Here is a 15142-nt window from a genome sequence, read left to right as displayed (position 1 = left end):
ATATCTCGCCATCTGACCTCACACTTTGTCACAGTTCCTTCTTCCAAAATGAAACGGCACCAGTGTTTTATCGACGTTATCAGAAGATGTACATAAGTATAACGATAAAAAGAAGATACTAGGCGCTGTTATTCAAACGGTTGATATCGTTACCCACCGATGACGAATCATTTTCCAGTGGATAAGTATTCCGAAAACAAACGGATTTATCAGATGTATAACGTTACCCATCCCTTGAACAACCAGGTCATGCTGTTATCTTCGTGATCCAATTTAAGCAGCAGCAGCAGCGCCAAAAAAAGACAACACTACTCTTTGTACTTATCAACACGATGACGTTAAATAGTTATTGGTTAAAAACTAAAAAGCGTACATGGTACCCTAAACAAGCAGCAATATGGGCCAACAACAAATAATGATTTCTTTCTACGTTCCATGGCGCGACAAAGACGGATGATGATGATGAAGATGACGAGGAACGCTCACAAATAAGGCGAATAAAAGATGGTCTTTGTTAACTGGATTACTGTGAATACGAACAGATTTACTGATATGTATAAGGAGTGTATTGCACCAGGCTATCTATTCGCAAGGTAATGGACGAACAAACCAACGCCGAACGAGAAAAACACAGCTATTGTTTTCTTGGAAAATAACGCGATAAATAAATATATTGCTTTTTCAGGTTGGTAAAGAGGGAGTACGATGCGTTCGACAAATTACCGCACAATTACCACTGTACTACAGAACGCTAATCGTGAAATCATCATAATTTTAGCGGAGTCTTAATCGTGAATGAAAAGCAAACAAAAACGGCCTGTAACAATCCAATAACAACACATTGAGCAAGTCAAATCCATGTTTGTTCGTTCAACGAAAATTTTTTTTTTTTCGTTCCAGTCAGATAGGATAAACATACTACCAGAAGCAAAGTTTTTTTTTTTTTTTTTTAGTATTTAATCAAACAGAAAGTTAAAAAACCTTCGACTGAGCAACGAAACATTACAGACCCGCGATCAAATTGTCGGCAGCAATTTCACTAATAGAAAATAGGATTATAATCGAAAGACTGCCGACGTTGCTTTCATTACCAATGTTATATAACTAATTAGGGAAGTAGTTAATTGGCGACAGACCTACCACGCCGTGTTCTAAACTCGATGTACGATTCCTAATTCCAATACTGGACCATCTCCTGAGTCTGTTGAGAGGTGGACCACTCGGAGATGCAAACGCCATGTCAAAACACGGCGAAACGAAGAAATGAAAAAACAAAAACAAAAAACAAAAAAAACAGACAACCTTGCCGACTGTCGCCGTCATAGGATTCAACGCGCGTTCTCATTGGTTGTTCATAATTTATGCGCATATTTCAAAGCCGCTCAATTTTCTGTCAAATAACGTGTTTCAGCGTAACTTGGACGATAATAGACGCAACGTTTACAGACTTCAAATCAAGAAAACAAGGAAATGAAACAATTGAAGGGTAACACAAACACCTTTACATATGATGCCGAGAAGTAATACAAAATTTAGTTTCTCGATGTACTGAAGAACTCAGTGGCCGATTTTTAACATGTAAATATGTGCAGGGAGCTTTACACTTTTCTTAGACGAGGGGCCACAGACTAGGGGGAATTAAATATATGACCACAAGGTATATGGAGCGATAATCAATTTATATCCCACTCGTATCCCAATTTTCACGGTGGCCAGTTTGGTGTTCCAAAGAACGAAATTTCTGGGAATGCATTCACTTCTGACTATTAAACTTCACTGTTCTATGGGAACACCACATGGGCGCCGTGAAAACGCTCTTTAGTAAGAGAAATTTGGGAATGTAATCATCTTTAGTTCTAAAATAACTCGCAACAGTCATTGTCTTGTTCAAACCTTCTTAAATACTTCGACCCCAATTAAAACCAGATATCGCTGTTCCGTTGGTGGTCAGATTAACGGACTTCCACTGTGTATTTATTTGTTCAGTTCATCTCAATCTAAAAACACTTACTGTGAGTTCCGAAGACTTCCGTTTCTTCAAATGAGGTTTCTTGTGATGCTAAAGTAAAGACAAAACCAAACGCTTAAAATGACACTCAACTATGGTAAATCGACTACTCTGCCCTACTGACTTATCGAACGAGGACTCTTCATGGCGTCCTTGTTTTATCAAAGCAAATAAAGAACACGAGACAAACAAGGAAGGAAGCGGACACGGAGTACGGAGAAACGATCCCATGAATTTTCAGAAATAACTGAAAAGAAGGCTGTTAACAGTATTGCTATACTTTCTTTCTCCGCGAAAAGCCTGCTCGCAGACTAACGCTAGTGGTGTTTGTGACATGGATTCACAGGGAAGCCAGTTATCTTGTACACAACCTCAAGTTCAGTTTTGAAGTATGGCCCATTTATTGTGTTAGCTTTCGAAGAGGTAGTATGGGCAATCAAATGATTTCGAGTGCAAGTTGAAATAAATAAGGCAACCAAAAGTAAATTTTTCAAAGACTAAAGAAATTGCACTGGTAGCCTTTGAAAATTTTGGAGTGCTCACTCCTATTCCAAATTACACGAGAAAACTCACTTGATTTCTTCGTAATGATAAACAAGCAAAAACTTTCTGCCCTGTTAGGGATTAATTGACGCGCTCTCAGCCAGTCAGCATGCTGAAATTTTTGCAGGTATATTATTAACGCTATAATTTACTTTGGGAGAATTTGAATCAGAAAGTCTCGTTTATTTGCCTAAACAGATTTTTACAAAAACGAACGGCAACAGTGAAATAATGGTTCGCAACAAAAATTGTAGAATGAACAACAAATTCAACATCGTGCCATACAGCCGCAATATCATTGCAAAGACAAGGAAAAAGCCGTAGGCATCAATAAATCTTTTGGATAAAAATATTGCGTCCCGGTGAAAATCGAATACAAAACGCCTTTCCATCGGTGACGCAACAAATATGTGCTATGTCGTGAAAAGCTCAAAGCGCTGAATTTCTCAGGACTGTTTTTTTTTTCTCTTGCACTTTTTCTTAAGCCTTTTTAGCCTGCGCGAGAGGTGATATATGCCAAAGTGTAGTGAGTTCTCCTATGAGTAGTGATTTTTCTTCAGTCTTACCTTGGCCGGCTTGGTTTCTGGTCTTGTTCTGCGCAAAAAAAAAAAAAAACAAGAACGAAGAGAAAAATCAACACATTCAGCTTTGAGAACCACTTGAAAATTAGAAACTGAACAAGAAAGTATCCAAGCTAAGGAAAAACTGAAGAACTAAACGATCGATAAACAGCTTTTTTTCTTCAACTCCAGCGTTTTAACTTGAACGTCCTACCTCCATTTGTATGCAATTTCTTTTTCAACTTCCTTTTGGTTCACTAGCATCTTTTGCGTGACATTTGTTTTTAAGTCTCGTTTACTAGCAATGAATATCAGCCTCGTCTTAATGTCATTGCGCATGTAACCGTCGCAAAGTGTCGTCGAGGTTCATAAAATAACAGAGAAGAAGTAACAGTTACCTTGAGGTGATAAACTCGGAAAGAACACCTCCAAACGCGTTCACGCCCATGATGACAGGAAAGCTGGCGCTTATCCGCTCACTTTTGATTATTTTGTTCAGCGTGAATTCAAACTGTCCCATTAGATCTTCATACTTCAGCGTAAACGACTTGTCTTCCTAACGATACAAAGGAAAAAAAGACACATAAAATAAATAACGTAGGTACGAACTTTGTGATAACTTCTTTAGTTTCCTGAGTATTTTAAACAAGGTTACGTTAAATATGGTTACATGTTATCAATTTCTCATTCTTTGTTTTCTTTTTCTTTACTTGCTATCTAGAATTAAAACTGTACGAGCTCAAAAGAAAACCAACTGATTAATTTAGCTTTCCAGCTCGAACTAAAAATTCACTGTAGATTGAATCAGTTTGTGCCGTTCCAAGAGGAAAAAGAAATTATTTAATTACATGAATGAGCTCAATAAAGAGATATTATTATAAATATTGTTGTTATTATTATTATTATTATTATTATTATTATTATTATTATTATTATTATTATTATTACTATTATTATTATTATTACTATTATTATTTACAGAGCAAGTGCATTCATCACTGAGTACAAACCAACTTGTAGGCTCGATTTCCGCCGATTTCCGATTTCCGATTTACTTTCATTTCCGATTTACTTTCCCCTTTTTCGAACAGCGGCTGGTAATCGAGCCCAACCAGCTTGGAGTTATTTGAAATAATGGTGTATTTAACCCGCAGTTTCCTGTTAAATTTGCATGTCACTACTCGGACGCTTTTACCAGAATCTCCATGAAGCAGACAGGTGAGATGAATGATGTACCGCCCAATTCTCACAACTAAAGAGAATTGCTACCTTGACAGACTCACTCAGTGGACGTACCTTCATGAGGACAGAGTAGGACGAGATGAGTTGCATGTGGAATTCTTGAAGAGCTTTTCTAAATACGCGGTCGACGATCGTGTCCCGTTTGTTTTCTTCTTTATTTAAGATGGACACCTGACATGTAACAAACAAAACATTGAATATCAACAGACCCTTCGTGTTACAGTAAGTAAGAACAACAACAATAAGGGTTACTGAAAGCGAAGGACAAGCAGTACTACTGTATTGGAGCCTTATGTGAAGACAAATGCGGAGAGAATTACGTTGAGCGGTGAACAGTGAGCACCAAGAATTGCGTTGAGTGGTGTACGGTAAGCACTAAGAATTGCGTTTTGAGTGGCGTACAGTACGCATTAAGGCTCAAATGGTCTGGTTCACACCTTATTCATCAAGAAGCCCTCCAATAACCCAAGTTCCTCAGTTCCCCGAATGAACTTCTTTCCGGTGTTTTTCCACTGCACGGGGCCTGGTGTGATTGCACAGCTGACTATCTTGGTTTGCTTCAAAGCCCTGGCCAGATCTGCGAGAAACAACCGAACAGAGAGAGCACCTAAATTACATATTCATCTCTCTTCATTTTGACACATCCTTGCTACGTGATTTATTTGGTCCGGCTACAACTTTTCCAGCGTCAAATTGACGTCGCGTCGAGAAGATCTCCGAGATTCGCCCCAAAACATTCTATCCCGACGACTTGGTTTGAACAAACTAAATGTGTAACTCCATAGACTTGATTTTTCTCCCCCCTCCTACAGACGTGAAGGTCTAAGTAATCAATTACTTCGGAACTGGAAATCAGGAAATTAACTCTGTGGCAATGCTAGGGGTCTTTCCTTTTTTTTCGGTATTTATATTTTGTAGCAATTTGAAGTGTTAAAAAGTAATTCATAAATTTCCTTCTGAACGTAAACCTAGTCCACACATGACAAAGAATCCAAAAATTATGTTGAACTTGGTCGCATTTGAGCCCACGGTCTCCTGATCATTGGATCACCGTTAGACTGAGATACGAGGCCAGACAGGAGGAAGTCCGGGGTAACAAGATCACTCTCAAACGAGGCAAAACTCAAGCGCGGGTTGTTGATACATGAGCTTCACCTCGAGGGTACAGCAAATCAGGATAAATTATAGCAACATTATAACAAGTTACGGTGGCATTACAATAAATTCAAGAACAATCAAATTCAAGAACCTTCATGAGAGCCAGTATTTCCATCCATCTCAGTAGGTTTCTTTACAACAGTTTTGCTGAGGTGAGAGTCGGATTTTCTTCTAAACGAGTTGTTGCGCGCAATTTTACGCAGGAAACCTTTCTTGACCTTGCCACCGTACTCGGCACGTCCCAGACTTACGGTGGAATTCGACTTCTCCCCAGGCCTCATAACAGCCAAATCGTCCGCTACGAGCAGAGTGGACGTGGGTCGGCGTTCATCCAAAACGTCCGACGCGCTAAACCGCTGCCCAGGTTTCGCTTTAGAGGAGAGGCGCCGGCGGATACTGCTGGTCAGCTTGCGCGAAAACCTCGCATTTGACTTCAGCTCATCGTTCTGTTTGTCAGATTCACTGCAGAGTGTCGGAGAGGGAATGGGACTTAGCTTAGAGAAGCTGGGCACGACAGGTTTGCTGAGCGGCGGTGAAACATCAAGCGGAGGAGGTCGATTCCGCCGCTTGGTTTCTGGGCTGTTAGGTTCCGAGGATGACCTCTGACGGGCAACCTAAGAGAAGTAAACAACCAGATAAGCAAGCCAGGAAGGCTCATAAGGCTGGACCTTAACTGCGGTTTCCGCACCATGAAGCAGCAGTATTGCCAGCCCTGGATTCCCCCAACCTACCGCCCCTGGATTCCCCCAACCTACTGCCCCAGTCTTCAGGCAGTTTTCTTAACAATTCCGTCGTCGATACCCATTAAAACTCCTGAGTGGACAGGGTCACCCATTGTGCACGGACACCAGGCAAGACTGGATCCCAGACCGCTAGATCCAGAGTAAATCTAAAATGTAAATGTAAATCTTATTTATAATGGTCACGCACTTAGCTATACAAGCACTGAGCTTGGCCAGTTTACAGGCATGCCACTGAAACAAAGGAAACAAATATTTCAAATAAACGAAACATGGTCAAAAATCCCAACTGGCAGGAGGCAGACCAGTTGGCAATTTACAAAGTGGGACCGAGGATTTGAACTCGGGACTACCGAGAAACAAATCCCGCTAGTGGCAGGGTGGAGGCCTTGAACCCGGGACCTCCAGATTTCAACACCAGCGCCCTAAACCACTCGGCCATGCTGCCTCCTCAGAGTCCCACGCACTGCTCTAAAGTTGCAACAGTGAAACAAAAAACCTCTGTGAGTACATTTACACCAGTTAGCTAAAGCTTTGCTTTATTCAGCATACCGGTGATTTTGGTTCAGCTTCCTTTGGAGTACTGTCAAACAGCTTGGACATCTCTTTCACCCTAGAAACAAAAACCACTATTTACCAAAGCTGGGAGTGATATAGGCTGTTAAAATGATATACCCCTGCATTTTTTTGCCTCAAGCAAAAAATTTGAAACTTTCCAGACGATGAAACAGTAATTACGTCTAACAGAAAATATGACACACAACTGGTGAATGCGGTTTAAACTGTTTCTGGGGCAGTTTCCAAGAAACTAACCCATTATCTTTAACTTCTAGTACCTCGAAATCTTCCTCGCCCTCGCCCTCCCCCCCCCCCCCCCCCAACCTCAAAAAAAAAAAAAAGAAAAATGGTACTTCGATTGATCTCACAGACTTCCGTTTCAGCCTACGCCAAAGGCCCTGGGAGTGGGGTTTCCGGTCGCCACTCGTCGTCGAAGCGATCCCGACGCATGCTAAAAAATCCTCGGTTCTGGTATCGTCTCCTATTTGGAAAATGCAGTATGCGTCCGTCCCGCAATCCTGCTTTGAAAGTATGTGTGAAAAGCGCAAAGCACGTCTACGTAATACACCGAGGGTAATTACGATCTATCTGAGTGTGACATCTCACGTGTTCTTACTTGGAGGTACTCCGCTCTCTAGGCGATCCTGGAGTTTTTACTTCTTCTTCGTCGCTGTAGACCACTTGCTGTTCTTCGCTTTCCTGGTCTTCAGAGCCGACATCAAAATAAAGTCCTTTGTAACCATGAGGGTCGCTTAAAGATCGACTGATTGGCCGCATAATTTCCTGCCGACTTAAGAGCAAACAAGAGTGCGATTAATATAAAGTAAAAGAACGAACAAACTTCACCCCAGCAAAAATCTCAGCCTTTCACTCAATCATTCTGATGATCGAGATGAAGAATCGATCATAGATACAGCGAAACCTCTATCAAGCGGACACTCTCGGGACCTTCCCAAGTGTCCGCTTAATAGAGCGTATCCACTTAGTAAAGGTTTATAACAATTGCGCAATGTTTGTTAACAATGAACATTCAACGGTTCCTAGAGTACCGTATTAAAGTTCCAGGTTGTTAACGAAGCTATCCAGAGTTCAAGTTCATCAGCTTTCATTGCCAACTTTAATTTGTTTGCAATAATGCCCTTTCAATACAGCAACGATAATATGGGTAAATTTAATCGACTATTTAATCGACTATTTCAAGGACGCAATCCAATGCCACAATGAATAGAGTTTTTTAACAATAAAAATTAGCCAAATACAATTTATTTTAGGTGTCCGCTTAATTGGGGGTCCGCTTAATAGAGGTATCACTGTAGTATCTTCTTAATACTGCTGTTTTCAACTGCGAGCTGTCAGTGCGGGCGCCACAGTTGCGGCGCGCGACAGAAACACGCGGTCGTGAACTTAACGATAGCGTTGTTGGAAAGCAGGACAAGGAGAATATTGAAGAAGATTTCCAAAGCAGATATATGCTAAATACGACTACACAAAGAACGGAGAACACTCAGTAAAAAGGAAAATGCCAACTTAATAGACAAGAAAACAGAACAGACCTCGAGAACTAGAAATAGCAAATTAAAGCCAGGACAGTACTGTAAACATGTTGCGTCACGAGATACCACGTCGAAAGCGACCTCCGAGAACTGTGAATCAGGTTGTAATACCCAGTTTAGCATCAACATAAAGGTTCTTTACTTAAATCCTGTTTATCTCGACGTACGGATGTTCAGCAGCGTTACTACACCTTCGAATACAGTCTCCAATAGAAGACAATTTTTTTTCTCCACCCTCTATGACAACGAACTCTTCATTCATGTCTTATGCACTTCACACAAAAAATCGAAAAAGAAAGTCTTACGGTGAAACGGGCTTCTTGAGGGAATCCCTCTCTGACATCGTTTGGTGTTCTTCCACTCTTTTCAAATGTCTAAAGAAGAGACAACACCAAAATAAATAATAATGACATAAAAAAGTTTGTGCGTAGGTATCAGTCTAATCCAAAGCGTTCGATTTCGAAAGATTCGACATTCAGAGCAAGAACCACACAATATTTATTGTTTAACTCCACTCGCAAAATAAAAACAGTTCAATTTAAAGTTAGTGAATAACATATGGGTATGGCACTGACGGAATTCTCGCATTCCTGCTGGTCATTTAGTTCTCCAACGAAGTATTTACAATTTGCGTTTTTCATGGTAATGGTAATCCTCTAGAAACAACAAAATAAGTTCTACAGGTTCTAACAACAACAGAAAATACAGGTTCAAAATCGGAAGACGTTTTCAAGAGGTAAACCTAGCAACAACCTTATGGTATAAAGCAACTTTACAACTGAGCTATATGTGTCAGTAACGGAAGTTGAGGTTGGGGCAACGATTTATTGGTTACGATGTAGTTTATCAGTTATCTCTGAAACTATGCAACAAACCTTTTTCTCGCCAGGTAACCCCTTGCGTGACTCTGAATCAAAATTAACCTGTCACGCACGCTGTGATAGTAACGGCGCGCCACGTACATTCGCCACAGGGACTGGATCCGAAGGGCGGCCAGAGTCTGTTCCTCGAGTTCAGCACGAGCCATGTAACCCCGCCAGCAGGCCTAAAAAAACATGAAGCGTTGTCAATTAAACAGGAAGTAATGAAGTACAATTTTCATATCGGTTTATATTTGAACTTCTAACTATAAAATCTAACGCTAACTGGAGATGACAAAGATTTCCAAAAAAGCCTACTTTTATTTTCTCGACCAGAAAAGGAGGCAATTTGTCAGACGTTCCAGTTATGTGAAGCATGCAAAGAGTTTACTTTTGGTGGGAAAGTTTTGCCACATTTAAGCCCCCGAAAACAGACGCTCAATATTTAATTACTATTAATACTATTCTTTTTTAAACCCCTTTTCAATTTGACTCACGACAGTATTACTTTACTTGATATCGTAGCCATAGCAAATCGTTGACTTGATATCGCAGGATATCAGGACAGTATACACAGCTTCTGATTGGCTTATTCCGAATCCTGGTACGATAAAACACTTTGTAAACAATGGGTGCGAACAATGCGTTTATGTGCGAATTACACACCAAATACATCCAGCGAAATTGACACATAATCAAATTAGACAAATGCAAGAGCAAAAAATCAAGATGAGAGTTACTTTGTTACCTGAATCGTTATGGCAGCATTTCTTTGTCTGATAAATTGCTTTCTCTGCAGGGCTCCTTTGATCCATCGTTGTAGAACACAGATTTTGTGGATCTGCTCAGAATGCAAGCGCGTTTGTAACAACGCGTGCTGACTGTCCCGGAGAAACACCTGACGAATAACAAAGAGATCAAGCTGTAGATTCTCCTTAGCGACCCCCTTTCAGCTCCTTTAATGACACTCTTAAGATGTTGTGGTTAATCCCAATTTCAAACTCATTCTTGTTTGTATCAAGTTGTACGGACTCAAGAAGTCATTTCTTTCTGTCCAGAAATAAGCGTCAGCCGAAAATCTTCGACCATAACATGGTGTGTTTTTTTTTTTCTGCTTTTTCCCTAGAGAGCTGGAAGATTTGTACAGAGTTGAAAGCAAATTTGCGCCTAATCCTGATGGACACGCAAAACTAATGGCTTCAAACGAAACATCATGCATCAACAGCACTGAGTTCGCAATAGTCATGGGTTGCTAAACAACATGACGTCATCTTGAGGTGAACGATGACGCGGCACTTGAGCAGTACAGGCTGATTACAGAAACAGATAGTGTAACTCAAAACCATTCGAGTGCATGCAGCAATCAATCAATTGATCACTCAGTTCACTTCGAACTTCGCCATTTTGCCAACGTTTCCTAACTTAATTTTCTAATTATTCTAATTCAATTACCAGTCTCTCACCTTTTCTTTGCCTATCTGGTACTCGCAAGGATCTAATCTCAAAGATTCTAGAATGCCCGGCATCTCCTCGCGAAGATCTTTTATCGCTTTACGCGGGAACAGCAAGCTGTAGCGCTTCACAAATTCCTACAAAACAAGAGAAATTTACAAATCATTGACGAGTTATCTCTTAGAACCGAGCAATATGAGCTCTTTGAATTAATTTCAACAGAGTTTTCATCTTTAGCGTAAATCTTTTATCGCTTTTCGCGGGAACAACGGGCTGTAGCGCTTCATAAATTCATACAAAATAGGCGAATTTTGCAATTCAGTGAAGAGGTATCTCTTAGAACCGAGCACCTCGAGCCAAGCAATATGAGCTCTTGGAATTTATTTTAACAGGGTCTCCATATTGTTCTCGCATAAACCAATATGTCCCTAGATGGCATAGGTAATATGAACTCGTAACCCTAGTTAAAGGAGTGAAATCCCCCCAGAATCGCCACATTAACGACATCAAGAAACCACGCAAAGAATCGTTTATTTAAAAGTAAAGGAACACCAAAGCGCGATAAAAAACAATTTCGCGTGACGTGCGTCTGACAGGATTTCTTTTCTACTGAATAAGTAGAGTGGCGAAGAAATGTAAGTTATGCAAAGTGTCCACTATAATAGTCCAACACTAAAAATAACCTGGTTCAGATCTTAAGTTATATCACCAAGTGTTTACAATAAAGAGCCTTGTTAGACATCACTCATTAACTGCGACGTAGTTTATGGCTCATATATAATAAGTAAATGATAATGACAAGCAAGACCAAAGTAACAAAGGCAAGTGACAAATGAGGGACGGCTTTTTCATCAAAACGTCTGCAAACAGTATAACCCAATTTTTTTTGGTCTTCATTGTTTATTTTATCAATCTTATGTTTCACTGCTAAAGGGTAAAGTTCGTTCGGATTGAGCACCGAGATATTAGCATAGCCAAGATTCACTTTAAATTGTCAAACTACCATTTTACAGACTTGAAGCTTATTAACCCCAAGGTCTTTAAGTTTCTTATGTTTGTTGATATTTATGCATGTTAATTTGTAGAAGATGACGAGAAGTGAAAATTGACGCATTAAATCATGCCAACACGTGCATATCGTATGCCCTCGGAACTCTAAATTTTAGGGTTTATTATTACTATTTTTCTTTTTTTAACCTGCTTGGTTTAAGAACATACTGTGATTCCAGTGGACTGCAAAGAGATTGAAATTCTGTCTGGGGCAAAAGTCAAACAGATTTACTCTTGAAAATGATTAAGTCTCGTGCAATTTTTTGGACCCGTTTAACAGGAAAGTTTTTGACAATTAACCTGTATAATCAGTCATCCTGTTTGGCTGACGAGAAGTCTCATAGCAATTGTTTACATTAGACAGTAAAACATGCCAAGCTTGTTACCTCAGACAGTCCTTGATTAAAAGCACTTCACAACCTGGATCACGAAAAAATTTAGTTTCTTTTTCACAGATGTCTAAATCGAGAAAACGAAGAACAGATTTCAACGCGCATAATGCCTTGAAAATCAAAAAGAACTGAGTTCTTTTTTTATTTTCCAAGTATTGAAATCACTCCCAGTAACCTGCTACAATCCTGTTATTACTGAATCAAGATTAAAATACACTGAATTATCAGGTAATGAATCGCACAAATTAGAATCTAAGATTCCCTTTAAGCTACGTGAAAAGAAATAATTACGAGTCTTGCCAAATAGCTGAATAACATCCTGTAAAACCGCGAAAAATTACGAATCCGCAAACTAAGACATGCCCGGAAAAAAAGAAAATCACTCCTTATAAGGCCATGTTCTCCTTACAGACTTTTGTCTGTAGTTTTAGTGAGGAACGTTCCCCGCCGTTCTGTACATGAAACGCCCCTAGGCATCCCCCAGAGGTCAGACATCACTATAACATCTTGCATAAAGTTTCCCCCTTTTTTTTTTTTTTTTTTTTTTGCGCATGTTGAGACTATCGTTTTAGGTTGCAAGTTATGAACAGAACACTAAAGAACAAGAAGCTTATGACAAGATTGCTTCGCGCAAAATATCAGTTCTCTTCACCGATTACCACTCATTGCCTTAACTGTTAGTTGGGAGAATTTGGCAGTACATCACGACACTGTTGATGTTTTGCTCTGAACAACGTTGTTAAAGAGCATCTGAAAATCAGCTGCGCGAATCGACAATCACTCATCTCGCGTCATTCCCTACTCGTTTCGTTACATAATTTACATAATTTACATAATTTTAACTTTTTAAGGATTTCAGCAACAAAAGCTACTACCCGTAATCTAGCATTTTAGTCGAAGATTACTTTATAGATTACGGTTTAATTATTGATGGCAATATTTCTTTTTCTGTTCGGCTATGTTGACTCTAGCCGCCGCAGGTTTTCACCAAAACAAAGAACACAGAAGCGCGCAAAACCGCATACTAGACGACAATAAAAAAGTTTCTAATTTAAAATCAGAGATTTCCGGTAGTACCAAAAATGATTGATCCTTTATAAGACGTCTTTAGTACATGAGTGGATTAAGATAAAGGAAAAAATCCTTCAGATATTGAACTTTTCACTGAGTGCTTTTACGTAACGCCATCACGCAAGGCAAGGACTATAAATATAGAGCTTATATTCCATTACCTACAAAACATAATTTTTGACTCCATCATATCAGGGTTAAATTTTAAGTATTATTTTGATCATTATCTTCTCGATGAACGATTCGATTTTTATGACTATCTCTATTTTCGTCTTCAATTCAAACAAAGCCCGGAAGAGAGAGAATTCTTCAACTGTAAAAGTCCAACTTCCATTTTGCATTTCAGTTCGCTGGTCTACCCTGAAAAAACTGATGTGTATAAAACAACCTTCTGAATAACACCTGTTGAAAGCTATATTTATTCACGACACACATGAATGCCGCGAACAGTACATGAAATCCACAAACTAAAGGATACCGACACGAGAACTACAGCAACTAACCTTCAATAACACAAAAGGTGTCAAAGCCAGGATCACGAGAATCTTTAATCCGCCGACGCCGAGTATCCACGCGGAGGAACAAATACACTTCAACACCATTGCGAAGCAGCTCATTCGTACAAAGAGAAAAGCGATCTGCGTACTTGTAAAAATTCTCTTCGAGATTTAATTCACTGAATATCATGAAGTCGACTTCTGTTCGCTCAAACCACGGAAAACGCACCATCTAACTCCATCATGCCTAACAACACGCACAATTGCGCGCTACCAGCTGACTGAAGTCAGGCAGGTTTGCGACGAATCAAGGAGATGTAATCAAAGACGCGCACTTTCCGGCTTGTGTTTGCCAAAATATCAAATGACGTAATTGATCACCTGTTGATCGCACGCACAAGAGGTTTGGGCACGCGACTTCCGGTTTCAGTCTTCCCGTCGAATTATACTTTAATTTTCTTTTGCTCGCTAAAAAGCGCCTTGAGAGAGGCTTAAGCTACAGCTGTACAGCTGTCTTGACATTAAATTGAAATTGAGCTCTCGAATCAAAAGGAAGACTAGTTCACATTTGGCGATTCGGTCGAATCGAACGACCCCTCAAAGTACATGACATGAAGTACAATGCTCGGCGTGCTTCCAGATCAACGTACCACATTGATTAAAAGGAAAAACCAACATCCGCTAGTGTGGAATCATCTCGACGAAAAAACGTTTAAAATCAAAGTCAAATTAAACACCTTACAGCCTTCTTTAATCAAAAAATAGCTTTTCTATGGCATTTTGATTGTGCCTGCTTATTCGTTTTGGTTTAATCGTTGGTTGGTTTTTTTCTTTTAATCACTTTATTTTTCTACTGTTTTAAACTCTGTTTACCCATCTCTTTATTGCCAACCAACCTTACACGTGCAAACATTAATTTGTATTTATTCATATTGATTGGCTCAACGATTGCTCGAGTAATTTTACCTTCTTGTTGTTATTAATCTCTGGCTATGTACTCAATTGCAAAAACGGTCATAAAAAAGAAACTCTAGAAATGAATAAACCACTTATAGAAAGAAAGTGATTTGCTGAAATCGTCAAAATTGAACAATCTCGAAACAAACTGCAAAAGTGATCATTTCATTTCAGTCTCCTAGCTTGTGGCGATCAACTTTCTTTTTGTTCTCTATCCAAGAATGTGTGATTATTTAATTGTGGAAAATAGCAATAAAGTCAAAATATTTCAATGCGTATTTTCAGTAGAGGCAGATCTAATTTACTGGCCCGAATGAACAAATCAGCTTTGGGTTATTAAAATAATGATAGCTCGCCTAGAATAGCTGCGAGCTACTGAGGCTTGTAATTGAATTATGTATTAATAAAGTTAGTGTTACTGTAATAAAGATTGAGTTAATCGTCCTTGAAAAGTTAGGTGTCCATTTTAGGAAGATATCCTTATCAAAGGGGAGTTTGGAC

General features: G+C 39.5%; 1 protein-coding gene across 1 annotated transcript in view; it reads right to left on the bottom strand.

Moving 5' to 3' along the window:
* Positions 1-15142, bottom strand: part of LOC145482564 (unconventional myosin-IXb-like) — a 54612-nt gene that overhangs the window by 10262 nt on the left and 29208 nt on the right. The window contains exons 23-34 of the mRNA XM_081461154.1: positions 10686-10811; positions 9971-10120; positions 9238-9407; positions 8668-8736; positions 7426-7599; positions 6804-6864; positions 5603-6125; positions 4791-4930; positions 4408-4524; positions 3510-3667; positions 3118-3145; positions 2012-2059 (exon numbers count right to left, since the gene is read on the bottom strand). Of these exons, the coding sequence (XP_081317280.1) occupies positions 2012-2059; positions 3118-3145; positions 3510-3667; positions 4408-4524; positions 4791-4930; positions 5603-6125; positions 6804-6864; positions 7426-7599; positions 8668-8736; positions 9238-9407; positions 9971-10120; positions 10686-10811 (1764 nt within the window). The remainder of the gene's footprint in view (positions 1-2011; positions 2060-3117; positions 3146-3509; positions 3668-4407; positions 4525-4790; positions 4931-5602; positions 6126-6803; positions 6865-7425; positions 7600-8667; positions 8737-9237; positions 9408-9970; positions 10121-10685; positions 10812-15142) is intronic.

Source organism: Orbicella franksi, chromosome 3 (genome assembly GCF_964199315.1).
Source record: "Orbicella franksi chromosome 3, jaOrbFran1.1, whole genome shotgun sequence".
NCBI lineage: Eukaryota > Metazoa > Cnidaria > Anthozoa > Scleractinia > Merulinidae > Orbicella > Orbicella franksi.
The sequence above is the reverse complement of the archived record's forward strand: the minus strand, read 5'-3'. Positions and strand labels throughout refer to the sequence as shown.